The 27,411-nt window shown below is 49.6% G+C and overlaps 1 protein-coding gene across 2 annotated transcripts in view; it reads left to right on the forward strand.

Annotated features, from left to right (window-relative positions):
* The window catches only part of Itgb5 (integrin subunit beta 5), a 132,442-nt gene that overhangs the window by 82,121 nt on the left and 22,910 nt on the right, over nt 1–27,411 (forward strand). For both annotated transcript variants that reach the window (XM_031363728.1, XM_031363727.1), the window contains exons 10-11: nt 5,424–5,853; nt 26,025–26,247. In XM_031363728.1, coding sequence (XP_031219588.1) covers nt 5,424–5,853; nt 26,025–26,247 — 653 coding nt within the window. The remainder of the gene's footprint in view (nt 1–5,423; nt 5,854–26,024; nt 26,248–27,411) is intronic.

The following is a 27,411-nucleotide window of genomic DNA, read 5'->3' on the forward strand; positions in this document are numbered from 1 at the left end:
CCAAAGTTTGGCCGGTCTTTGGGATCCAGTGGCCGTAGCCCTATGGAAATTGCAGCAGGTCCTCAGGCAAGCCTCTCTGCTGGCCCTTTGTCTTTGTCTTCTCTCTGTCCTAGTATTGTCCCAGTGTCCACGGGCCACAGTCATGTGGCTTCTCTGGCTAGAGCTGTGTGGGTTTTGTTGTGTGGGTATGGGTGTCGGCACAGAGGCACTCTTTTTCTGGGCTGGGTGTGTCGCTGTCCACCGGAGTTGTGCAGATCATGAGAGTAGGTCTTTCTGGGCTGTCTGAGTCCGGTGCAATGACGCGGGAGGTCTGAAGATTAAGAATTTTAAGGGGCTAGAGAGATGGGTTAAGGTTAAGGGTGCATACTGTTCTTGTAGAGGACCCAAGTTCAGTCCTAGCAACTATGTTGGTGGCTTACAACTCTTGCTCCTGGGGATCCAGTACCATCTTGTGGACTCTGAGAGAACCTATTTCACAGATGCACATACGTACACATAATTAAGTTAATTATTTTAGTGCTTTTTCAGGGCAGGGTTTCTCTGTGTAGCCCTGGCTGTTCTGGAACTTGCTTTGTAGACCAGGCTAGCCTTGAACTCAGAGATTCACCTGCTTCTGCCTATTGAGTGCTGGGACTAAGGGGTGTGAACTCCATGCCTGACTTACACATAACTTTTAAAAATAAATTTTAAAAAATGTTGAGTTTAAGACAGCAATAATAGAGTGTAAAACTAAGCTCAGAGTCTTGAATAGAAATCCAAGTAAATACACAAACACACACACACACACACAGAGAGACAAAGAGGCAGAGAGATACAGAGACAGAAAGATACAGAGACAGAGAGATACAGAGACAGAGAGTGACAGACAGAGAGCTCTGTCCTGGCTGGTAGCCTCAATTTTTTTTTTTTTTTTTTTAAACTGGGATGTGTATGTGTTTGCAAGGGCCTTGCACTTCTTCCTGTTTGTGAGACAGAGGGGACACACTTTCAAGCAACACCTGTGTGATGCTCCTAAGAGGTCCCTGAAGGCTTGTACTCTCCCAAGAGTCTGAGTTTTGGCAGCCAGGTAGGCTACTCGGTGCTTAGCACAGGGATGGATGTCCCAGCTTGCTGGTTGCTCTGCTGAGATCTACTGTAGTAAATGTTTATGTGCTGGTGATCTGCTCACCAGGCTGCCAAGTAAGGAGACAGAGTCTCAGTAGATGGAGTGCTGCTTGTGCAAGTGGATCTTCCCTATAACCAAGGAAGGATGGTCTGGCAAAGAAGAGGAGTAGGCTATTAGAGCCAAGACCCAGAGGGACAGCGGAGTCTCTCCTTGGTGGGAACCCTGGAGGATAAGGCAAGAAAAAGGCTATGGGTGAGAGAATTTGCTAGGGAGTGAAGAGCACCACCCTTTTTGACCCAGGGTGGGGTCAGAGAGCTGCCAAGACTGATGGTTGTGGCATTGAGAGGAATAATGGCTGGCCCACACTAGTAGGACACTTGTGCGTGTGTCAGACTGAAGGGCCTGGTCACGCCTTGGCAGTAGGCTCTTTTCTGGGTATCACAAGTTAGAAAAAATAAGGGAATGGTGACCAAAGGCTCTGGGACTCTAGGGGTTAGGAAAACAGTTCAGCTGTCAGCGGGTACTTCAGGGTCTAGTCTGGGGACATCAGTGGAGCCTGCTGAAATCAAGGCAGCATTGGGGCAGTTGGACTAAGTAGATCTCACTTCCTGTAATAGCAGCTTCCTGTGAAGGTGAGGGAGAGGCAGGCAGTACCTTGTGGTGGTTTCCAAACAGAGGTGGTTCTGTGACTAAGAAACAGGACTTGGCAGTAGGTGAAAGAAACAAGGATGTCCTGAAAGAGAAACCATCCTTAGATTAAAGCCCGAAGCCTTGAATCTGGTGAGATTCCCTTCTCTAAGTACTTAGGTGGTCCTCTTAAGACCCCCATCCCATCCATTCACCAGCAAGTCTGACTGAGTTGACCTATACCCCAGGAGCTCATGTTCTAAAGAACTAACTTTGACAAATCAGTATGCAAGTGGCTGGCTGTCCAGCTAGCATTAGCACCCTGCACAAAGGGTCCAGTGAGCCACTGTTAGAGCCTTCTCACGGGATACACACTACCACACACACCCCCTGCGCTTGTCCATTCCCTTGGGCCTTGGACTTTGGGCCTTCCTCTGCTCTTTGTTTTATTAACAGCTGAATGGACTTGGCATCTGCAGAACCCTGGGGTTGGGGAGTTTGTGTGGAGTCTGGGCAACTCCCCTTTTGAAAGGGTGGGCTCCCATTGGAGAACCAGAATCATCCCAATGAAGTTGAATCACCAGTCTGGTCAGGATGGCTGCAGCCGCTGTGACCTTCCTCTTAGACTGAGTCTTGGAATGGGAACCTGGAAACACTCCAGGCAGCCCTCAGTATCAGTGCTTTATTCCTTAGACTTCAGCCACCAAGGGACGGAAGCAAAGGAATTTCCAGGGCCTTCTAGCCTCTCTGGGTTCTTTGGTAATCCAGTAGGAAAACAGAATTGTAATGGGGGATGGGGTGGTGAGCAAAACAGACCTACTTGCTGTCCCAGGATGGACAGGCTTTCGATAGCATTCCTGTGTTCAGTAGGAGCCAAGAGCCAGTGGCTGACACAGACAATGCCTCTCTCTGGTTATCGGACAGCCGACTGCAGGGCAGGCGGATAGCACATCCACTGGATAGAAGCCTTGGCCAAGGAGGCCCTGGGACGTTCCTGGGAGGCCAAGCCTTCTTGACTTCTCAGCCAGTTTCCATGTCTCGGCTCCAACTCGCAGGCTCCTAGCACTTCCACTTATCCTGGCACATGTGGGCAAGGCTGAAGAGTTTGTTTCTCTCTGTGTGTCTCCCCCTCTCCTGAATTCTTTACTTTCTCCCTCGACAAGGGGGGGTCTGCATGGGGAAGGTTGTGTTTGCTGGAGTCTCGTAGCGGAGTGCCTTTGGCTCTTGTGGCAGGCCATTCCTTTGCAGTTTATTGCATCTAGCTCTTCATTTGCCAGGCATGGAAAGTAGCAGGGAGTAGCAGCTCCTTGCGGGTCACAGGGAAGGGATGGCATCAGGCACTCAAAGGCTCTGCTTCCCTGATTTCTTCGTGGCCTCATAGATAACTTTGCTGAGGCTCAGCTCTTAAACCCTGCCTGTGTGCAAGCTCAGCACAGTCCCAGTCCAAGGCAGAGAATTTGGAGAAGTCTACGGCCGTCACTTTGGGGGTCACCGCCATGCTGTCTCTGGATTGAGTCTGGCGGCCGTCTCTCTGCCCAGTTGTTGCGGGGTTTTTTTTTTGTTTGTTTGTTTGTTTTTTATCTTTTGAGACAGGGATTTCTGTATGTAGCCTTGACTGTGCTGGAACTAGCTATATAAACCAGACTGGCCTCAAACTTACAGAGATCTGCCTGCCTCTGCCTTCCAAGTGCTGGAATTAAAGGTGCGCACCACCACACCCAGCTTCCTAGCCAGATCTGTACGTGAACATCTGCTCTGTTCCCTTTCTAGGAGGTGATACGCTAGGAGAGCGCAGGTCTGTTCTAGGTGAACACAACCTCCACTTACTATATAACTGGACAAATTCACAGTCTCTCTGACATCATTGACTCCCTTCAAGTGAGGGCAGCTGATAAAAGCTTTTAAAGGCTAGCTTACAGGGGCTGGTGAGATGGCTCTGTGGCTAAGAACACTGACTGCTCTCCCAAAGGTCCTGAGTTCAAATCCCAGCAACCACATGGTGGCTCACAACCATCCATAATGAAATCTGACTCCCTCTTCTGGTGTGTCTATATAATAATAAATAAATGAAAGAAAAAGGTTGGCTTACAGGGCTGCCTAGCCCATTCTGAAGCCCAGAATGACCTGAGGGGTAGTGAGAAATAAAGACATCACCCAGATATAAGGAACCACTTGGAGGAGTGGCCACGCATGTCTGCTAGAGGAAGGGACCCCTGCTTCCAAAGGGGTGCGTCTTGTGGAGGTTCCTTCACCATTCACGGCCTGTCTGCGTTTCTGTGGCTTGTTCTGAGGCACCTCTGCTGATCCCATCCCCAACACAGCTCCCTCTGAGGAGAGAGAGGCAGAGTAGGTATGATGGGCCATGTTCTGACTTTTTCTGACTCCTGGAAGAATCAGAGCGACCTTCCCTTCCCTTCCAGACTCCTGAGCAGCTGACAGACAAGGCAGTGTCACATGCCACCCTGCTAGGTCTACTCTGCTGTCTGCTTCCAGGGCAGCTTGTAAGAAACTCTAAAATTAGAAACTCTTTCGTAAATCAACCAACCTACTTTCCTTCCTTCCTTCCTTCCTTCCTTCCTTCCTTCCTTCCTTCCTTCCTTCCTTCCTTCCTTCCTTCCTTCCTTCCAAGAGCCCCTGTGTGTGATAGTTATTCAGGCAGTGAGTATGTCTTACAGCTTCAGAACTGGGCTGATTAATCAAGATACAGCTGTGAGAACCATCCTTGCAGGGCACTGGGGCTGGGGCATGAGAGAGGACATTCAGGCCTTACCCTTCCCTTCTCCAACAGAGAAGGAGACCTCTTTATTGTGGGTCAGGTGGCTGCTCTCTGCCCTACACCTCATGCCAAGCAGTGCCACCGTACCTCAGCATCTAGCCATGCCTGGCGTAGACAGTAAATGCTGGTTGAGTAAAGGACTTCTGAGATGGGAGGAGAGACGTGCACAGTGGTGAGGGTGGACGAGGATGGGGTACAAGTGAAGATAAAGAGGAGAACAAGAGCCTTGAAAGCCTACTCCTCATGCATTGCTTCAGAGCCCTTCCGCTCAGGGTTTCAAAGATGATGAGAATAAATGGTAAAGACCCACACCCGGGAGAGATGGCTCAGCAGTTAAGAGCACTGGCTGCTCTTCCAGAGGACTCAGGTTCAATTCCCAGCACCTGCATGGCAGTTCACAACTGTTTATAACTCCAGTTCCAGGGGATCTGATGCCCTCAGACAGACAGACAGACAGGCAGGCAGGCAGGCAGGCAGGCAGGCTAAACATCAATGCACATGAAATAAAAATAAATAAATTATTATTATTATTTTTTTAAAGAAACTCATGCCTGGCCTAGAGAGATGGGTCAGTGGTTAAGAGCACTGATTGCTCTTCCAGAGGTCCTGAGTTCAATTCCCTGCAACCACATGGTGGCTAACAACCGTCTGTAATGGGATCTGATGCCCTCTTCTGGTGTGTCTCAAGACAGCAACATGGTTCTCATATAATGCCCAATTCCTATTGAACATTAGCATAACCAATTGCTCTTCTCCATAAAGTACCTGGGGTTGTTGGCTGGCTGTTCCTACCAGGGTTCCACTTGTATGCTGGACCAGATAATGTTCATAAGGGGTATATCTAGCCATTCCTTGCTGATGGGTGGGAGCCCTGGCTTGCTATGGCTATGACACCTCTTCTCCTTCTACCCCCAGGCATCCTTTGAAGTGTCTGTGGATGCTCGGAGCTGCCCTGGCAGACATATGGTACAGTCTTTCACTTTGAGGCCCGTGGGCTTCCGGGACAGTCTGCAGGTGGAAGTCTCCTACAACTGCACATGTGGCTGCAGCACCGGGCTGGAGCCCAACAGCGCCAGATGCAGTGGGAATGGAACATACATCTGTGGGCTGTGCGAGTGTGACCCCAGTTACCTGGGCACTAGGTGCGAGTGCCAGGAGGGGGAGAACCAGAGCGGGTACCAGAACCTGTGCCGGGAGGCGGAAGGCAAGCCGCTGTGCAGCGGACGTGGGGAGTGTAGCTGCAACCAGTGCTCCTGCTTCGAGAGTGAGTTCGGGAGGATCTACGGGCCCTTCTGCGAGTGTGACAGCTTTTCCTGTGCCAGGAACAAGGGCGTCCTATGCTCAGGTAGGCCTCCAGCCACTGCTTTTGTTCCGAACCACACCCAGGCCTAGATAGTCTGTGGCTCCGGACCCTGCCTTTCTCAGGATGCTGGTGGAACTGGTCATGCTGGGGGTGGGGGAAGCTGTCCTAGGTGGGTGGAGACCAGGGACAAGAGAAGCCCTGCCTGCCTGGGGCACAAGGGTGGGTACAGTGCCCTCATGTGGAATATAAACATCAAGTCTGAGGGAATCTGTTGTGGGTCCGTTCTTGCGGGACTTGCCTGCACAGTGTGCCTGATGGGTCGGGGCTGGCCGTGAAGATGAAGCATGGGGTCGGGTAGGAGACATGTGAAAGAAGGTGGGCTCACGTGATGAGGTGGCATTGTGGGAGGTTACCCATGGTTACCCGTGGTTACCGATGGGCAGACAACTGGTAGGCTTGCCTAGGTGGGGAGGGGAAGAGGCTTCCTGTACACAGAGATTTCCTATGAAGCTTGAGCCCATGAGAGTGGTGGTATTGAAGTATTTGGAACTGTCGTGCAAAATGCAGGACATAGGGGTGTCATGGATTAAGGTGGGCAGAGAGGTTGGAAACCTCTGGGACCCGTCGTCCGAGTGATGGTACTCTGGCATCAATGATGTGCTTCCGTGTAGGTTCATAGAAATTGTAGGATGGATTGCTGCAGGTTTGGAGTTGAGAGAAATGAGACCGAGTGTACCCGGCACACACCTGCCACAAAAGGGTCAGAACCACGCCCCCGGGAACCAGCAGTGTCCGGCTGAGCCTGTGGGTCCTGTGGGCTGTGCTTGACGAATTCTAGCATGGTGGGATAGAGTTTCTGCTCTCCTTAGTCACACCAGACGCCCGGGTTGTATTAGTAGTAGTAGTTTACAGTGTTTTTCTCTTGAAATCAAGAGTCAGATATAACCCTTGGGAATGTTTTTGCTCCAGAAGGCTGCTTAGCCTGTGTTGTTCGGGAGCAGATTTGCCCGTGCAAATCCATCTGCACAGTTTAATAGCCAGACGCTTGGCTGCTCTTGGACATTGGTTTTCCTATCTCTAAGGCTGAGCCAGCATTGCTTGCTTCTTCTGCATTACTTTGAGAATGGGAGGAGACATAAACCAGGAGCTTTGGTGAACACAGTGCCTAATGGGCACAGGGCAGTTGGCACAGGGTGTACTGCCGAGTGGACCTCTGAGGGGAAAAAGCTAACACGTTGGGAATTCTGAGTCTGAGTCAACATACTCTTTTACTTAACCACCAGAACCCACAGTTCTGAGTTAATCTTACACTGCAGAGTTCTGCCAAAGCATGTGTCTGAAAGGCTCCCTGGTGGTCTTTTCCATTTACCCATCAGACCCTGTGACCTCGAGACTCTCATGGGCCATGGATTCAGACCCCAGAGGGGTACCAAGATCTGAAGCTTCCATGTGGACAAACAGTGCACTAACTTCCTAAGATGGGGTGCTCCCCTGTAACACACACAAGTTACACTCAGCCCTTGAACAACACTTGGGAAACAGGAAGCTGATGCAAGTGTGGTCAGACTGTGCTGTCTGTGGTGTTCAGGATTGATGGAGACCATCTGGCAAACCAGTCAAGTCAAGGGGCCCCTTTCTTACTTCCCATGTACCCTCCTCTGTCTCTCTCTCCATGTTGTTAGGAGAACTGTTTTTCCAGAGAGCGGGAGGATTCTTCTCAAATCTAGAATGTTCTGAATGGTAGAGGGCAATGTTTAAAGTCATCTTTAAACGCTACACTAGCTGAAGCGTGAAAGCACTCCAGGTCTCCCTGGAGAAAGGGGTTTCTGCACTTAGGTCATTGTGGAATTGGTTCAATTAAGACGAGCTTAAAGCAAACACAGCTCCAGATGGGGCTTAATGACACACACTCTTGCAGGGAAGGGCACCTCTTGCTTCCTCAGACCATCTAGCTCCTTCCAAACACAGCTGAGCAGTGGTGAGCCGTTCCTCCCTCCAGTTCCGGGGTCCCTGTGGCCAGCCTGAGCTCTGCTCTGGAGCGGTACACACTTTTAGTTTAGGTAACTGGGATAGCTGCTGCTCTGTTTGGGGTTTTCATGGGAGAGAAGCCGATTTCCTAACCCTCGGCTCCCGAAGCCTGCTGACTCAGGCTCTCAAATCATCAGCCTCAGCAGTCTCTGGCACTTCTCCTTACCCCTGGCCTCTGCAGCCCATCCTGGAAGTGGGCCATGTGGTTGAGGGCTGTCTTGAGGTAATGGTGGTGGTTGGGGGCAGGGTGGGCAGTGTCCTGGAAGAAGTTGCTGAGACAGACTTAGTTAGGGCCAGAACCTGTGGGGACACCAGATAAGCTCCTTCCATTTATCTAGTGCTTCCTCTGCTGGGCTTGCAGTCCTTGACCCCTGTTGAGAGAGACAGGAGTATGCAGGAACAAAAAAGGCGAGAGAATTCAGGATTGGGAGGGGTTTTCCATCATCAAAATGAGCAGCAAGGCAACCAAGACCAGGTCTGGAAGCAATTGGGCAGTTGTTGCTGTTCTTGTGACATATCACCATGGAAGAGCCTCTGTCTCGCTGTGGCTCTCCTCTGGTCTCTAGGAGATGCAATTTACAGGACAGTTCTGTCCCCAAACAATTTCTGTGTGTAACAGGAGTTTTACGGGGCCCTTGGGATCACTTCTATTCTTCTGATTCTTGGAAAGCGTTGATCCTTCAACGTTTCTTTAAATGTGAGAAGAGGTGGGGGTCTGTTCAGTTATTTTCAATGCAGGAAATGAGATCCGTTCGGACTTTGTGCTGTGTGGTGATCTGTGTCCCTAATAGGTATCTCCTGGGCTCTGGGTCACATGCTTAGAGGAAGCTGTTGAGATCTTAGACTTAATAATCTCATGGCGAGCCTGCCTCTTGGGTCTCTTAGAATGAGAAATTTAAAATCTAATCGACTATAAAATTTTGAGCAGAACCTTTTTGATCTTGTAACTGTGGGGCTCCCAAAGTACATTGCAATAGGGTTTTATAACACGCATCCTACTTTTGTTATGTGGTAAATATTGAGAGAACCAAACAACCTCCAGAGTTCCTTCTCAGAGATGAAAATGGGAGCCTGAAACTTGAGGCATCTCTCCCAGCGTCCAAAAACAGATTCCGGGGTTACCAATTGTTCTTGGTAGACTTAAAATAGTTCTGACAGCTGGGCAGTGGTGGCGCATGCCTTTAATCCCAGTACTTGGGAGGCAGAGGCAGGCGGATTTCTGAGTTTGAGGACAGCCAGGGTTACACAGACAAACCCTATCTCAAAAAACAAAAAACAACCCCCCTCCAAAAAAAAAAAAAAACCCAGTTCTGCCAGGCCTCTGTAGCTAGAAAGACTCCTGTGATTAAAGGCTCAGTTCTTGGTTCCTTACTTCTTGCCAAATGAAACACTGTCTACAACAACATCATTCAGGTATGTCTAAAAAAATATTTCTCGGTTTACAGAGATTAAGTAGGGCTTCCAGAAATAGCTTCTCTGGACAGATAGTCTGCTTCCCAAAAAAGGTGGGCACGAGGGTGCGTGGGTGAACCACGGGCAAAGGGGCAGTTAGTGGGAACTGTTTTTCCTCTGAAAATAGCAGAGCCAAGTTTTGCAGCCTGGCAGGTAAGCTAGGGAATCCGGGTGAGAAATAAGCCTCAGAAGTAAGCTGAGCTTTACTGTGCAGGTCAATCGGTAATAGACCATATCTCTTCCTCCTGCTCTGACCTCAGGCTAGAGCCCAGGGCTCATCAGGTCCTCTCCTCTCCTCCAAGTTCTTAACCAGCCACTACTCAGAAACCAGGCATCGGTCTTAGCCACCCAGTGGTCATGTAGGTTATGTAGTGGTAGTGACCTGAAAGGAACCTTTTGGGAAGAACATCCTGAGAGGCTGCCCTGTATCAGTGCCAACCAGTGGTCTCCGTCATTTCTGTAGCACAGTCACATGCACACACCTGCATGAGGCCCTTGTGTGGCTCTGTCGCCTACAAAATGAAGTCACTGTGACTTCAGCCCTAACTCTTCATTCTCATCTGCTGTGTGTGGACTGCCGTGTGTGGAAGGTGGATGACGAACTGATTTATTGGACCCAGGTGGGAAGTATTCAGTGATTTCTGAGTTCCCTCTCAAACCTGCCCATGGTATATGGCTCTTCATCACTCCTTTGCTTGAAGTTAGGTATTAGCATACTACCCAGCTTTACTATGAATTCAAGGAAGGGGGCACTCTCAGCCATCATAAATGACCAGAGACAGCATACTATAAATAATAAATTGACAGGTTGACAAGAAATGTCAGAACTGGGCGTGAGGTTGCACACCTTTAATACTGGTACTCTGGCAGAGGCAAGTGGATCTCTGGGAATTAAAGGCAACTTGGTCTTCATGGCAAATTCCAGACTAGTCAGGCCTGCATGGTAAGACCCTATCTGTTTAAAAAATATATCTATCTATCTATTTATTTATTTTAATTTTATGTGTGTGTACCTGTGAATATATATGTGCATTTGATTCCTCATTCCTCGGAAGGGAGTTACAGATGGTCATAAACTGAAACGCGGGTGCTGGGAATCAAACCTGGGTCCTCTGCCAGATCAGTGAGCACTCTTAACCACTGAACCATCTCTCCAGCCACTAGAGAGTGACCCTGTCTTTTTAAAAATATACCCTGCCATTCTTACAGATATTTCTTTCTTTCTTTTTCTTTTTCTTTTTTTGTTTGTTTGCTTGTTTTGTTTTTGTTTTTGAGACAGGACTTCTTTGTATAGACTTTGCTGTCCTGAAACTACCACTGTAGACCAGGCTGCCCTTGAACTCACAGAGATCCACCTGCCTCTGCTTCTGCCTCCAGAGTGCAGGGACTAAATGCATTCGTCACCACTACCCAGCTTTCTTGCAGCTTTCTTTAGAGATTAACTTTCACACTCCAGATCTGTAGCCTGATGACCATTCTGAGGCTTTGGTCACTGCTACATCTTCTATGATTGCATTGAAATTTATTTATTTTTATAAATATTTGAGTACATTTGTTCCATATAACATGTGGAGCTTGTTTATGTGTGTTTTAGGGAGGGAGGTTTGTTTTGTAGGGCTTACTTATGTTGGTTTTAGGCAGGAGGCTCTCACTATGTGCCTAGCCTGGGCTCACAGATAGCTCCCTGCCTTTGCCTCTACCTCCCAGGTTAACACTCTGATTAAACGCATGAACCACTCTAGCCAGAGTCCATAGTTTGTGCCTGGACCAACCCACAAGCAACTTCCATGACACGTTCTTGAAGTGTACTGTGGCAGTTTGAATATGCTCCACCCAGGAGGAGATACTGTTAGGATATGAAGCCTTCTTGGAGGAAGTGTGCCACTGTGCGGGTGGGCTTTGAGACCTAGCTGCCTGGAAGACAGTAGTCTTCTTCTCTTTGCCTTCGGAACAAGATGTAGATAGAACTCTTAGCTCCTTCTTTAGCACCATTTCTGCCTGGATGCTGCCATGCTTCCTGCCATAATGATAATGGACTGAAGCTCTGAACCTGTAAGCCAGCCCCAATTAAATGTTGTCCTTATTAAGAGTTGACTTGGTCATGATGTCTCTTCTCAGCAATGTGGAAGCCCTAAGACAAGATTGAGGCACCAAAAGGGCCTGTAGGCTTTTAGTGGGAGCTCCCAGGTAAATCAGGATTGTTTCACATATTTAAACTTGTGTGCAGAAACTCACTGAGGGTTATATTCAGATTCTACTGTCAAATAGAAGGTTACACATGTGCGTGCGTGCATGTGCACACTCACGCACAAGCATGTATATATGTCCTCAGAGACACACAGAGACACTCTTCCCACACATCTTCATGAAAAAAGATCCCTCTTCTTCCAAAGAAAAACATCGAGAACTCTGGTACCAACTTTCCCATCACATGATCAGATGAGCTGGGGTTCTTGTATCTAGTCAGCTAGCCTCTGGCAGTTTGTGCCTAGAGAAAGTTGTCTGGGAAAGTCAGAGCTGGGAGAGTAATGACCTTGTGCCACTAACGCCATGTCAGTGATGTCTTCCTCATCTTGTCTTAGGCTACCTACTTGTCTGTTGCTACCTACTGCTCAGTAAGAATCTGATACACTTTATGCATTGGTTGCCCCCACGCCAATTGTTATTCTCGATGCAGGACTTGGAGTCGTGAGTGGATTTCTTAAGTTTTTGTTGCCTCTGGAATTTTCCACTGAGGTTGAAGAATGGGTGTATAAAGGATGGCAAGCTTCTCTCTGCAACTTCTGGATGTTTCTGCGAGCTTGGAAGATGAGAAGAAGTGGGGCAGGCCATACTGGGTGCCTGCCTTGCTCTGGAGCTCTGGGTTCAGCTCCTGGGAATAAAGTTCTCGCTGTTCTGGTCCTGTTTCCAGGAACTTCTTAGCAGGTTATGGGTGATGCTGAGAATGATCCAAGCACTGGGTCTCCCCTGTCTTTTCTCTCTGTTTAGAGAGGGATGTATGCAAATAGAAGACCTTATACTGGGCTTCTGCTTTCCAGCTTCAGGCCTGATCAATAAACTGATGAAGTGTGGCTAAAGAGGAACACAGTGGCATTTAATAAGCTAAAGGTGCAAATTTAGGGAGACCGTGAGGATGCCAAAGCCTAGGTCTCTGTCATAAGGCTGTAAAGTGCTGCTAGCCTTTAAACATCCTAGGATAATAGTGTTAGAAAATTTTCCACTCTTCAATTTAGAAGTCTGAGAGACCTCTGCTGGTGGAAACAGTTATCCCTAATGTGTTTTCCTTACCCGGTTCAGGAATTGAGCCAATGTTTTTGTTTTGGTCCTAGTTTTGTGTACTCCAGTACACTCTATTATTGGCAGGGGCAGGGCAGGATATGAGGGTGCTTTGTGTCCTTGGAGGTGAGTGTCCCTTCCTGGGGACACTGCCCTTGGGGCACTAACCAGAGTCAAATATTCCCTGGAGTCTGGAATCGCCCAGGATGTTTTCCTTCCTCTTCCTGGGACATATTCTCGGGTACCATTGACCTCTAAGCTCATCCACAACCCCACCCCACAAAGTCTACGGGAACTCAACCATGTCCTGTGCTAAGGAAGTCCTAGGCAGTACTTGATTCCACAGAGCTGACCTTCGGCAACAGGCAAGCCTAATACTGCCAGGAGACTATTTTAAAGCACTTCTTACAGGGTTGGAGAGCTGGCTTTGCGGGTGAAGAACATTAGCTGCTCTTGCAGAGGGCCTGGGTTTGGTTCCCAGCATCTATCTGGCAACTAATAATTATAACGCTAATTCTCCAGGCCCCCTATGCCATCTTCTGGCCTCCTTGGGTACCAACTGCACATACATACATGCACTCATGCACATAAAAATAAATAAATGCTTTTTTAAGCTCTTCTATGACTTGGATATTGTTTCCTTGGAAATAGATGGATGCTAGTGTTTTGCATTCATCACTAGTGAGCACTAAGCAGGAGGGGTTTTGTTTGTTTTACATTGCATGCCTTTCCTAATAGTACTGGCCACACATAATAGGTCAATATGTATTATCTACTCTGGAAACTGAGGCCCAGAACCTAGACTAAAGTTTCTTAAAGTTAAAAAAAGGAGCTGGGCGGTGATGGCGCACGCCTTTAAACCCAGCACTTGGGGAGGAAGAGGCAGGTGGATTTCTGAGTTCAAGGCCAGCCTGGTCTGCAGAGTGAGTTCCAGGACAGCCATGGCTACACAGAGGAACCCTGTCTTGAAAAAACAAAAAACAAAAATAAAAACAAACAAACAAAAAAAGAGGTCTTGCTATGTGATCTAGGCTGGTCTTAACCTGCTCCGCTTAAGCAGTTCCTCCTGCTTCAACCTCTGGACTAGCTGGGAGCTGTGCACCACCCTGTCTCACCTGCTCCACGTGGCTCTTGACTGTAGAGTCGAACCAGAAAGAAGAGCCTTGCACTGTGGTCATCTCTTCCATGGTTGTCTTATTCTGACGAGTTTGACCCTGCCATTACCCTAGCATTGAGCCCCACATTTCTTTTTTTGTTTGTTTTTTTGTTTTTTTCGAGACAGGGTTTCTCTGTGTAGCCCTGGCTGTCCTGGAAGTCTGTAAACCAGGCTGTCCTCGAACTCAGAAATCCGCCTGCCTCTGTCTCCCAAGTGCTGGGATTAAAGGCGTGAGCCACCACCACCCGGCGAGCCTCACATTTCTAAGTCATGCCCAGTTAATCTTTATCTAAAGGAGTCTCTCTTGAGTTAGATTCCATCAGTCACAGTAGACTTCCCCTGTCTCCCTCATGGCTGGTATACTGTCATCATAGACATAAGGGGCCAAGGCCAAGAAGGCAGTAGTATTCTTTGGGAGGGCTCTGTGACCATTAACAAGTCTCAGCCTCCATTACAGAAGCATGGCTTAAAGCAGTGCCATCCCGGTTTTGTCAGAGGGATCCTACTTTGCTCTTCAGACACATGAAAGACAGGGTGAGAGCCATTCATGGGGGAAATACCACCAGTTGGCTGTTTTGTCAACAGTAAGCCAAGGACAGGAGTAGCTGGCCCAGAGACCCAGAATACATCACTGTGTGTGACTGCCAGGTGATGTGTGTGCTAGGAGACTGGATCATTGTTTAGGAACAGAACCGAGTGAAAAGCCTCTGTTTGACTATGGCAATGGGAAAGGAAGGCGAATTCCCGCTTCTCTTCTTTGGGGTAGCCCAAAGTCCCTGGGTTTGTTGATAATTTGAACTGTCTAGAATCACACTGAACCTGGAGGTCAGTGATACTTGGTGTTTTGTAGTGTTCACTGTTGGCTGTCTTCCCCCAGGACTTGGGGTCTGTCCAGCCACCAGCAGCATACCCTGACTGTCTTCTGAGAGCTGGAAACCATGGTAGCTAGGCTCTGGGCGCACACAGATACAAGTTTGATTTTGTATGGATCTGTGGGCTCATGGGATAAGGTATACAAAACAACAAGCATTACGTCTCCCTATTAAGGACATCAGCTTAATGGCTGTTTGACTTTTTTTGACACAGTGTTGTGCTGCATATCATTTGCTGGCCTGGAATGTGCTTTATAGACCACGCTGGCCTCAAAGCTGTGTTGATTTTCCTGCCTCTCCCAAGTGAGAATAGGGGAGTGTGCTTCCACGCCTGACTGGTCAGCTTTCAAACATGTTCCAGTCTGAAGGGAGGAAGAGAAAGTAGGAGAGAGGAGGAGAGAAGGAATAGGAAAGCCAGGAAGTAAAAACAAATATGCTTCCACCGAGCTGTGTGTTCCCATCTTCCCTCTCTGTCCACAGCCACGTCTCTTAGGACAGCTGTCTGCAGGAACCATCTTCAATGGCTCTCTCCCCTCAGACCTGAGCTCAGTCCCGTTTGGATTCAACCCACATCTCCTTCACCAGTGTCCTGGCAATGCTCTTGACCTACCTTCAGTCTCTAGCCAGCTGCCAGGGTGGGAGTTTTTCACCCCATTCTCTCGTACCCCTTCAACAACCCAGATTGCTCAACTGCTCACATTCCCTCCTGAGTTCTGGGAGCCTCTTGCATGCCCTTACTCTAGTATGTCCCCAGCTGAATTCTGTCCTTCCCCCCAGCATGGCTCTCCCAGATCTCTTCGTCTCGCAGGGCAGAAGCCTCAAAGCTACTCTGTATCCTGCCTTCTTCCCAGCCTCTCCATCCATCTGCTGCTGACCTTTTCTACCCCTTTGAAGTCTTAACATTTTTCCACCTCTGCTTCTTCTATCCCAGTCTGTGTGTTAGCCGTACTGCAGTCAGAGGGATGGATTCAAAACGAAACTCTGCTCACAACCAGACTCTTTTAGAGGCCTAAAGAAATGGATCTGGGCTGGAGAGTTGGCTCAGTGGTTAAGAGCACTGGCTGGTCTTACAAAGGACCCAGGTTCAATTCCCAGCACCCAAATGGCAGCAGCTCACAACTGTCTGTAGTATTAGTTCCAGGGGATCTGACACCTTCGCATACACACATACACAAGTGGGCAGGACACCAAATGTACATAAAATTAAAATAAAATAAATTATTAGGAATAGAAAGAGAAGCAGTAGCAGGTGAAGGGACTCCAGGAGGGGTGGAGGGAGTCCTGCGGTGGACTTCCTTGCAGGTGTGCAGGAGGTGGAAATACAGATGTTATATTCTGAGGGGGAGGAGGAGGAGGAGAAGGAGCCACTGAAGGCTCTATAGCATAAGTGTGTGTGGGGCACTGCCTGGTTCATATTACCGTTGAGGAGATCATAGAGACAGTGCCTTGGAAACTGGAGCAGACACAGGATGGACCTACCTGGGAGAGGCCATGGTACTCTGGGACTCATGGTTCTCCTGTAGGTAATAGGAGCTCAGCCTCAGGTTCCTTGGAGCTCAGCCTCAGGTTCCTTGGCCCTGAAGGATCATGCCAAGCTCCTGCCAGGTCCTAAATACCCACGCCTACTTCCACCCTCAGCCCCAAGGAGCCCCAGCGTATCTGTTCTCTGTCTTTCACTTACATTCCCACCCTTCCCTCTAGACTGCCTGCTGGGTTGGATGCTCTCCCTCCTCCACTCTCTCTAAGTCAGAGGCTTTAATTAACTTGAGGCTTGCTTCAGCCTCCCGGCCCAGGGCCCGAGTCACACAGCAGCAGCAGCTGTGGTGGTGGTAAGAGACGCCAACAGCCCAGCTGGCCAGCCCTGTTCAACAGAGAAGATAAGGCAGGCCAAGACTGGCTTAGTGTCTCTGGTGGAATGAGCCAGGCTTGTGCACGGGTCTGTACCATCCTCACGACACTATACCTTGAATTCCTTTTGGCTAATTATCAGTGTGATTGCCCTCACCAGAGAGGAGGAACAGACCCCTATGCTGGGTGTGGTGGTCCATGTTCTTATTCCTAGTGCTTGAGAAGCAGAGACAGGTTGACGTCTGTAAGTTCCAGGCCAGCCAGGGAGACACAATGAGACACCATCTTAAATAAACAGAGAAAAAGTATAGACACCTGTAGCCAAGCGTCCTACCACTGAACTGTATCCCAGAGCCAGACTATAGGCTCCGGAGTCCAGCAGATATGGTCTGTATCCCTACCATCTGCCTACTCTATAGCTATGGTGAACTTAGCCTCTGTTTTTCATTTCCACCAACTATTGAAATCAGGGTAGTAACTGTTCTCATTACATAGTGTTCTTGGGTAGAGGAAGGTAATGTGTGTACATTGTGCAGAGTCTAGTTGTGTTAGCTTTGGGTCAGTGTGACAAAATGCCTGAGAAAAATCAATGTAAGAGGTGAAAAGCAGGGCTTTGGTAATCTCAGGTTCATTCCTTCTCTCCTGTGTTGAGGGGCCTCATCCCTCATTAGGGCAGGGAGCCAAAGCCCAACATCCCCTTTTAAAGGCGTACCCCTGGTGACCACTAGGCCCCACTCTGTCCCTGTTGTGCCAATCTAGAGAGAATGAACCTTAAACACAAGCACCTTTGGGAGGTGGTCCAGGTCCAAGTGTAGCTCTGGCATATCGCCAGTGTCCTGTCACCCATTCTGAGGAGATTCCCATGGCCTAATCTAAGTGGAATTAAATGGCAGACTAAACTGGCTATTCTTCTGCTGTGTATTCACAAAGCCTTCCCCTCACCACATAAGGTAGATAGGATCTCCCTCTCCCTCTCCCTCTCCCTCTCTCCCTCTCCCTCTCCCTCTCCCTCTCCCTCTCCCTCTCCCTCTCCCTCTCCCTCTCCTCCCCCCACCTGTGGAAGGCACTGTTGCAGCCAGAGCCAGGAAGTAGGTAAAGATTGCTAAGGGTGGGCTGAGCCCTCCAGTCCAGCCTCTGGGCTTCAGCGGGGGAGATTGGAGAGGTTGGCACTCAGCAGGGCTCTCTCCGTGGGGCTGGCTTAAATCAGCTAGCTGTGCTGTGCTTCCCTGTAGGGGAGGCTGCCCTGAGCTCAGGAGTTCCTGGTAAGGAAACAATGTTGCCAGCAGTTTATCTTGTTGCAGCGGAGAACCCTGTGAGGGAGCTAGGAGCATCCTGAGCATCGCAGAACTCCTCTGTCTTGGCTCTTTCTGTAACTAAGGTCTATGCACAGAGGGGGAAGTGTCAAACAGTGGAGTAGGTCAGAGTAGGAGGAGGGAGACACCCTGGCCAGTCAGGGGCTCATGAGGACAGTGAGGGTCAATTACATAACTCTAGCCTGTTTGTCAACAGAGAACCAGGAGGACTAGAATGCCTCCGGAGAGATTTCCCCTTCCTGTTCAAAGTCCCAAATAGAGTCCTGGGTGTGTGTCTGGGCACAGAGTCAGATCACCTAAGAAGACTGCATAGTCTGGCATCAGTGTCCAGGATGTCGGAGTGCAGAGCTTTCCCAAGTCTCCCTTCCTGCAGGCACAGAGGGAGAGACTATGGGCCATTGCTCAGGGCATTACAGGACACGGACAGACAGATAGACTGACAGACAGACAGCTGCGCGCGCGCGCGCGCGCGCGCGCACACACACACACACACTCTACACCACACAAAGCTGCCATCTTGGTACCCTGTTTTCATGACAGTTACCAGAGAGCTCCACCTCTGCCCAAAGTTTTAGTCAGATGTCTGGAACAGAAGTGAGGGTGGACTTGAGGTACCAGGGAAGTTACTCGGGATGGGCCAGGCCCCTTATCTCACATACACCCTATGTTTCTTTAACCCCTTCCTGTTTATAATGGCCTGTTCTGAGGCTAAGAGGGACTGTGGAGCCTTGAAAGCTGAGGTACAGCTGTGGCAGAAAGGGCATCTGAATGAAGGTGCCCTCAACCTTGGGGCTATGAGGAGAGAGGGGGCACAGTCATGGGCAGAGGAGGTAGTGAGTGTGTATACGTATGAGGGTGACATGTCTGGGTGGAGGGAGGTAGGGGAGACCTTGAAGAGCAAGGAAGAAAGCACCTCTCCAGGCTGAGGGTCATCTTCCCTGCAACCTTCCCAGGGCTACAATGGCCTCCCTGGAGGAGGGAGCCAGTGGATTCTAGAACTAAAAAGGAGCGGGTTTCGGGAGAGGTGATTTGTACCCCCAAGGTTGTGACTTCTGCCTGCCTGAGACTCTTCGCAGTTGAGCCTAGGAGGATGAGAACCATTCTGTTTTCTCCATCAGATGGTCCTTTCTTCCCCCAAGTCCACTGTCTTCCAGACTCGGAAAGCCCAGCCTATGGTGAAGTAGAGTGGGAGCCGCCTCTCTGGGCCTGGAACTGAGGCCTGAGGCTGGCAGCCAGGTTTGCCTCCCATGTTTGCTGATTCAGAATGTATGTGTATATTCAAGTTTGAATATGCCAGTGTTGAGGACACCAGGGAACTCCTCAGGGAGGGCCCAGTGGGCCTTTGTGTTGTCAGCCACTCCACCTGGACTCCTGGCTGTGGTTCAGTAGCTCCACCAGGCCCAGGTGCTCGAAGGCACTGTGGGTACTTGGCACCCCAGCTTGGGTGTGTCAGGTAACCCGTGGGAACTTAAGCTGTTGGAAGCCTTCGATCAAGTTGCCAGGAAGCCTCCCTTTAGCGTGACAGCAACAGTAGGGATGAGGACGGCAGGGCTTACTGAATGCCAGTCATGTTGAAGCCTACAAGGTAGGCTTACCTCACAAGACTACCTAGTAAGTGGCCGTTTCTACTAGCCTCACTTAGAAATGAAGAGCCGAGCCACAAGGCTTTAGTGCTACCAGACCAGGGTGCAGGCTGGAATCTGATCCCAGAATCCTGCTGCCTCAAGATCTCGATGTTTCAGTGTCCCAGGCCTGGAACATCTCTTCATGGCCAGCCCCACCCTTGCTTGTCCTGCGAGTGATGTCTCTGTGAGCATAGAGGCTGGGCAGCACCTACTCTGTGCTTGAGGACGCCTGCACTCCACAGTTCTTTGTTCTTTATTCCCTCCTTCCTTCAAGGTGATGCTGCCCGGCTGTCAGATCCTCTACTGTTCTTGTCACTGACACAGTCACCCTGTTTGCTGAAGTCCTTGGTGTCTGCATCTTAGGTCTCCCTTTTATCCAAGCCCCACTGTTTCGCCCCACTGTTTGGGGCAGGCAGTTCTGTCATTCATTTCCAAGGCATGCCATGGGCCATAGACCATGCCAGGGGCTTTCCTTGAATAAGAGCTAGTAATTTTTAGGGCCACACAGTGTTATTTATTTATTTTTTTTTTTGGTTTTGGTTTTTTCTCTGTGTAGCTCTGGCTGTCCTGGAACTCACTCTGTAGACCAGGCTGGGACCAGGCTGGGACCAGGCTGGCCTCGAACTCAGAAATCCACCTGCCTCTGTCTTCCAAGTGCTGGGATTAAAGGCGTGCGCCACCACTGCCCGGCACACAGTGTTATTCTTACTGAGAGGATAGGAAACATGTTCCGGGAGTTTAGAGACTTCTTCAAAGTCATAGTACACATGGAGGATTTAAACTTGGTCCAGTCCCCTGCTCCCTTTGCTTTCCTCGATCCACTCTCAGCATCTTCGGCTCCGCCCTGCAGAGCCTCAGTCATCACCTCTCCTGCCAGTCTGCATGTGATTCAGAGTTCCACGCCTCTATTTCTCCACAGAACGGTTTCCCGAACCTTCTTCTTTCAGAAGAAAGCTCTGCAGTCCTCATGTTTCCGTTCTGTCCTGTCCTGTCCAGCTTGCCTGCGGGAGATGTCTGTGCTCACCGCCCCACATGCTTGCCTGACTGCTGGACCTCACCCTGGGACCCTATTAGCACCCTCCTCCTCGATCTTCTTCACCTTCAGGAGCTTCCTCTCACCGGCTCCATCCATCGCCTGCCAGGCCACTGGCTCCCCAACTGTAGCCCAGGCCTCTGAATAGCCAATATTCTGCTTGGTAGAAAGAGGCAGGGAGACTTGGCTGCCAGCCCACATAAGCACTGCTTTGTGAATTCTGTAGAGCTGAAATTCTGTATAAACAAGCACATTTACAACTTCCTGTTCACTTAGCTGCCAATCATTCTGGCAAGGGAGGTGCTGATGGTAAGTTACATGTGTAGCCATTCCTGGCAGTGCGCCACTGTCCTTAATATCCCCTGTCTGTGTGATGAAAACATATTTATGTCTGCATGATATTAAACAGGCACCATGGAATTCACTGCCCTCTGTCTTGATAGCATTATCATTTGGCTTGAGGTTTTTTTTTTATGATTCATTTATTTTATTTATATGAATACACTATAGCTGTCTTCAGACACACTGGAAGAAGGCATCTGATGGTTGTGAGCCACCATGTGGTCACTGGGAATTGAACTCAGGACCTCTGGAAGAGCAGTCAGTGCTCTTAACCGCTGAGCCATCTCTCCAGCCTGTTGGCTTGATGTTTTGATGAAGAGGCTTCACTTTAAGACCTCTGGGCCCCGTAACACTGGAGATTGATGGTTATTGATCCTGGGAGCAGGAGCCAAATGTCCCTTGTCATTTTGGGGAGGGATGGGGTTTGAGACAGGGTTTCTCTGTGTAGCCTTGTCTGTCCTGGAACTCACTCTGTAGACCAGGCTGGCCTGGAACTCAGAAATTCACCTGCCTCTGTCTCCCAAGTGCTGGGATTAAAGGTGTGTGCCACCACCGCCTGGCTATCCCTTATCATTTTAATACATGTGTTCCTATGGCTAGGAGAGGGCATGGCTGCACAGATCCTAAGGTGTCAAAGATGTCTAAGAGCAGACATTCCAGTAAAGATACAATGTATCAGATCTGTAAGGTTCTGATGCTGTGTAGATTACACTTTCTGAAGAACACTGGGAGACTTTGAGTCAAGATGACAGGCAGTAATGTCCTATGCCTGCTGCTACCAGTCAGCTGGTAGCCTACTTTGTGGTACTATGTTGCAGACGCTGGCTCAGCCCACCTCCTGGGAAAGATCCCTATCATTAGTTAGGAACAGCATCCAGTGTGAAGGATTTGGTGGTGAATGCCACATCTTCACTTAATTACATTTAGCTTTGTGTGTGATGTGCGGTGCTGGGGATGGACGTGAAGGCCCTGTTCATGTTAGGCAAAGGCTGTACCACTAAACCACCTCCCTCCCTCTTTTGCTGTCTTTAAGGCAGTGAGCAGCCAGATGGCCACCAAACTATAACTACTAGAGTCTCTCCACTTGGGACGAGGATCCCTTAAGGATTGGTGGCCTCCACTAAGTCATCAAGTACAGGCCTTGGCAGCCCTTCCTCATTTGGTTTTCTTTGCGTTTGCTTTGGCCACCTGTAAAGAGGGGTTTGCTGTATCCCAGCACCCCTCGCCTGTTCCCAGCTCTCTCTCAGGTAGACTGGGCTCTTCGCACTCCCCTCTGCAGCCGCTTTATTTGCCTGTCGTTTCTGGGCTGCACTGGGGGTGGCAGATGCTTTCTGGACACATTGTGACTCTGGTGGGTCTTGTTCCCTCCCAGAGCCTGTGGTGGCCTCTCATGTGCCATCTTCCACCGACTCTTTCCCTAGGCTCGCTCGCTCTCTGCATCTGGAGCCCACTCAGCTACAGTGGTCTTGGGCTGGGTGTTTGGAGCTCTGGGGCCTGCAAGATATCAGATGTGCTCGTAAGTAGATAGGGCTTCCTTGCTGCTCACCCATCGTGGTTGGGAGTATAGAGCTCCAGGTACCGCTGCTGAGCATGCCTGTTCTACGGCAAGAACATCTTTGCAAGGCTTTCTTCCCCCCCACTCCAACACACACACTGCACCCCAAACCCACCCATGGAGTAATATACATCTCTAAAATGTCAATGTTTTGGGATACTGTTTGAAATTATATGTGGATCGCTTTGCAGTGCTGCCTAAACCAGAGGCAGAAAGGAAGTTAGATCTCAGCTTACAGTTCCTCAAGTTGGAAAATACAGCACCAGCCATGCTTTCTGTGCCTCTTATAGCCTTGCTTTCTGGAGGATTGTGATGTGTGAGCTATTGGAGAGGGTCAGAGCCATCTCGTATATTGTTCTCTGGCTGAACCAGCTACTCAGGTAACCGAGGTGAGAGGATCGGGACTCCAAGGCCTGCCTGGAGTATTGTATGAGTTCAAGGCAGGTTGGGCAACTGAGTAAATGCATATCTCTAAACAGAAAATGAAAACAGAAACTTGCCCCCTAAAGTTGACTCTGAGATTCATTTTTAACGATATACACAATGAATGGATAGATATGATAAAGCCACATGTGGTGCTGACTGGCAGAGTATGGGCAAGTGTCTGGATACTCACGGTGCAGTCTTTACCATTTCTGCATATTTCCTATGAAGAAATGTTGGATGAAGGTTGCCTCTAGCCATGAACTACTTCAATTTAAGCTAGGCTCTTGACCAACACAGTCCCTGGGGCAGAAGTGAGGGGTTTGTGTATATTAGATCCATTTTATCTTTGAAGACTCATGTGGGAGGTTGCCATTGCTCTGGCCACATGCTGGTGGAGAGGCAGTTGTCATCCTGAATCCCCTGTGACTGTGACCTTGTCGGGCGTGTTCCTGTGGTAGCCGCATCACATGCCAGCTACTGTGTGGTGTGGGCCGAATTCCTCTGCCTCCTCTTAGCCTGCCTGGCATTCTTCCCTTCCCAGAGGCCTGGCCGTATGCCTCAGCACAGCCTGTGAAATGCCCTGTGGCTTGGAGCCACAGAGTGACTGGAGACACTATCTTATGAAGGAGTGTTAGGACTCGGGGACACTCCAGATGGTCCTCTCTCCTGTTTCTTATAGGTTGTGGGCACTGCAGAGCATTTAAACCAGAAGAGGAGGTCCAGGAAGTGTTAGCCTTTCTAAAGTTAGGTCCTAACCTATATTGTGGAGCAAGACTCATTAGTGGTCAGGAGCATGCTGGGATCCAGTGTTAGAATAACTGACTCCAAAGTGGAGGTGGATTCACTGCTGAGCCCCACTGTGATGACATCCAAAGCTCTGCTCTTCAGTCTTGAATTTACCAATGGGTGAACATTCAGTACATTCAATCTCCTGTTTTTCTTGATGATGTCAGCCTTAGCAACATGCACCAAGGAGGAAGATACACTGCTAAAACAGTCAGCCTTTAAAATGGGCCACAGAGAGAGAGAGAAAGAGAAAGAGAGAGAGAGAGAAAGAGAGAGAGAGAGAGAGAGAGGGAGAGGGAGAGGGAGAGGGACAGAGGGAGAGAGAGAGAGAGGGAGAGGAAGAGGGAGAGGGAGAGAGAGTGTTAGTTCAGTGGTTAGGAACACTTGCTGTTCTTGCAGAACAAACTCCAATTCCCAGCAGGCATGTCAGGAGGCTTACAACAGCCTGCCAAGTCCATCTCCAAGGGCTGCGATGGACCAGTGGACTCCCATCCACACATACATGTAACTCCTCAGAGAGACACACAAATGAAAATGAACCTTAGGAAGAGTGAGTCATTTATAGCACCGGAAAATTGAGATCCCCAGCGGACCTAGTGTCCGTACTTTTCAGGACACTTGTGCTCAGCAGATAGCCACACCTAGCTCAGGCAGGGATGGTGACACTGCCCTCGATGCCTGCAGAACCTTGAGGCAATGCATCCCTGTTCTTAACAACAATCTACAGTAGCCATACTTCTTGTTTTGATTGACTGCATTTGCTAAGGATCTAGCAAGCAAAAGAACAAGCAACAAGTCACAGATAGACAGCAAAACCATCATCAGATTGGGCACTTTGGCTATCCAACAGAGGTGACTGGGGAGCCCAATACAGAGAACAAGCAAGAGAGAACAAGGATCAAATCTGTTGCTTTCAACATCCCCCTGAAACAACCTGGGAAGCCCTGCTGAGACAGATTGTTGGGGCTCCCAAATGAGAGTGCCAGGCATAGAGGGGTGCTTGGCATTTTTATACCATTGGGTAAACAGAAACCTCTGTTGGAGATGGTTGACCTTCCAGTTCTCAAGGGCACAATGTCCATAATACCCTTAGCTATGTGTGCTATCACAGGACCAGAGGCCTAGCCTGCTCAGGACAGTTTCGGAGGACATTGGAAGAAGACCTGCTTCTATCCTCAGAGTCTGCTTTTGGCAAGCACATGACAGTTTGCAGTATAATTTAATTTCTATTATACCTCCTCCCTGACAGGCTGCGGATAGGACCCATCCAGCAAGGGATGGGTTGTCATGATGGCCAAGCCTGCTGTGGGAGACAGCAGAGCAGGAGTTTAGACCAGATACACCGAGCTGTCTCTTTGGACTTCACTGCAGCTAGCTGGGTGACCTTCTGTGAGCCGTCTCTTCTTCTATGAGTCAGTTTCATTTTTCAAGATTCTGCCTTTGGGGGCAGGGGATCATTAAGACAGGGTCTCTCTGTGTAGTCCAGGCTGTCCTGAAACTGACTCTATAGACCAAGCTGGTCTCAAACTCAGAGATCCACCTGTCTCTGCCTCCTAAGTGCAGGGATTAAAGGAGTGTGGCACCATCACCCAATATCATGTCTCATGAAATGAGTAATATGCCTGTCTCGTGGGTTACTGTGAGAATGGATGGAGCTGATGGCACCACAGTCAGTGCCAGGCATGAATACAAGTAAGAATACTTGAGTGCTGGCGAGGGCTGAGGCTTTGCGGCCCTCCCTCACCCCCACCCACCTCCCCCCATCCCCAATGGCAGGGCCTCAGGGTCAGAGCTGGAAGTCAGCATCTCACTAGAACTCAGGAAGTGTGGCCAGGCTTGGTTTTGCTTGGGCCTGTAATGAATCACCATATGTTTTATGCATTCAAGCTGCCGGGGGTCAGAAAGTCCAAGTTTGTTTCCTCTGGCTGAAGTCAGGGTGCCTACATGGTTGTACTCTCTCACACCCCCTGGAGCGCTAGGTCTCCCCAGCTTCTAGAGCAGTGTTTCCTTGCATTTCTTGGTTATCTTACAAGCCAGCTGCAGAGTGTCTTGCTTCTGATGTCCCTTAGTCACCTTCTGTAGTCACCACAAGCCCCTGCTCATGTTGCGAGAACCTTGTTGGTAGGTTTAGGGCCCAGCTGGAACATCTGGAAGACGCGGCTCTGCTTAACCTCATCGGTAGTTTTGCCTCCCAATATTCAGTTTCTGGTGTGGACATATTTGGGAGACTATTTTCACACATCAACTGAATCAGGAAGCTTTTCTGGTTTTGTGTCATGGCTTGGCCAGGGACTGGACCATTTGAAAGCACCAGTCTATCCCCTGCCAGGTCACATGTGTTATTCTGTGGCCTCATCAGGCCCTCGAAGGTTCTGTGAAAAAGTCCGTGCCTCGGTCTCTGTGGGATTCCTCTCCCTGGCACATGGCAGGCACTGGGGGTATGTGTTCATCAAATATGAAGACCAGCAGATCCTGACTGATGCACGTGTGTGTCCTTTTAGGCCACGGGGAGTGTCACTGCGGAGAATGCAAATGCCATGCAGGTTACATTGGAGACAATTGTAACTGCTCAACAGACGTCAGCACATGCAGGGCCAAGGATGGGCAGATCTGCAGTGATCGAGGCCGTTGTGTCTGTGGGCAGTGCCAATGCACAGAGCCTGGAGCCTTTGGGGAGACGTGTGAGAAGTGCCCAACCTGCCCAGACGCTTGCAGCTCTAAAAGGTAAGGGACTGCTTTTCTATCCTCAACCCCAGGTCTGTCTTTCGTCAGGCAGCCCCTCCCTAGGCAGCCTCTTGTGCCACTCACTGTCCAGCCTATCCCATCTATACAGCCTAGCTGTCAATCAGAACTTGTACTATCAGTCACCAAAACACTAGCTATGAAATGCGGCTATTAGTGGTTGTGGGGGAGGGAGAGAGGATCGGTGAAGGAAAAGTTAAGTAGTCCACAAAAAAGTGACATCACTGATTCAGTCTGAGCAAGTTTAGAGATTGCAGAGTGACAGTGGGGAAGGAGACAGACCTGGTGCTGGGTCTAGACGCAACAGCGCCTTCCAAGCCTTGAGCATGCTATAGTTTGCTCAAAAGGGAATGTGGTGTGTGTCCTTCTCCACGTGACTATGGTCCTCCACAGAGCATCTCCCAAACAATGCTTCATAGACCAGGACTGTGGGAACTGCTGCATTAAACAGGCTGTAATCAAAAGGCAAATAGGATGGAAAGGAGTCGACCTAGATAGGGATGCCCGAAGCAAGCGTGGGGGCTTTGGATTTTTCTGCTCTGTTTATGCTGATAATAGACCCAATAGAGCGGGATGGAATGTAGAGGTTGTCTAGGGTACAGACACTGGCTCAGCTCTGGGTCAGGTCACAGCCCTGATGACCATCCTCCGCTCTGTTCTTCACGCAACAAAGGCCAGTTGCAAGAGTCAAGCCGCATTGCTGCCTGGAGCACAGGCAAGCCTGCCGTTAGCTGTTAGGACTTGCTGGATAACAGCTGTGTTATCACTGGGGCTGAAGAGCCAGGCAGGCATCTGGGGAAAGTCGGTCACCAAGCAGAAACAAGTGGCGGTACAGGCAGTGTTACTCCTTGGCGGAGGAGCACAAGTGTGTGATTTTCTTTTGGCGGATTTCCCCCACAAACGTCTGGCTGGGCTGATAATGAAGTGAGCTGGTGCTCGTAGAGCCTGCAGTTGCGGCTGGTTAGCTGTGCTCTCAAGCATTCTGAATGGCTTGACCCTCCCTGTGGCCATGTACCACAGACAACCCTGGGCACCCGTGGCTGAGCCTGCCTTCAGATCGAGAGACAAAATAAGCAGGGAGTGGCCAGGCACCATGCCTGTGGCTGGAATCACAGCCCGAGTGAGCAGGTTGTGCCCAAGGGACAT

This window comes from Mastomys coucha, unplaced genomic scaffold (assembly GCF_008632895.1).
Source record: "Mastomys coucha isolate ucsf_1 unplaced genomic scaffold, UCSF_Mcou_1 pScaffold12, whole genome shotgun sequence".
NCBI classification, from domain to species: domain Eukaryota; kingdom Metazoa; phylum Chordata; class Mammalia; order Rodentia; family Muridae; genus Mastomys; species Mastomys coucha.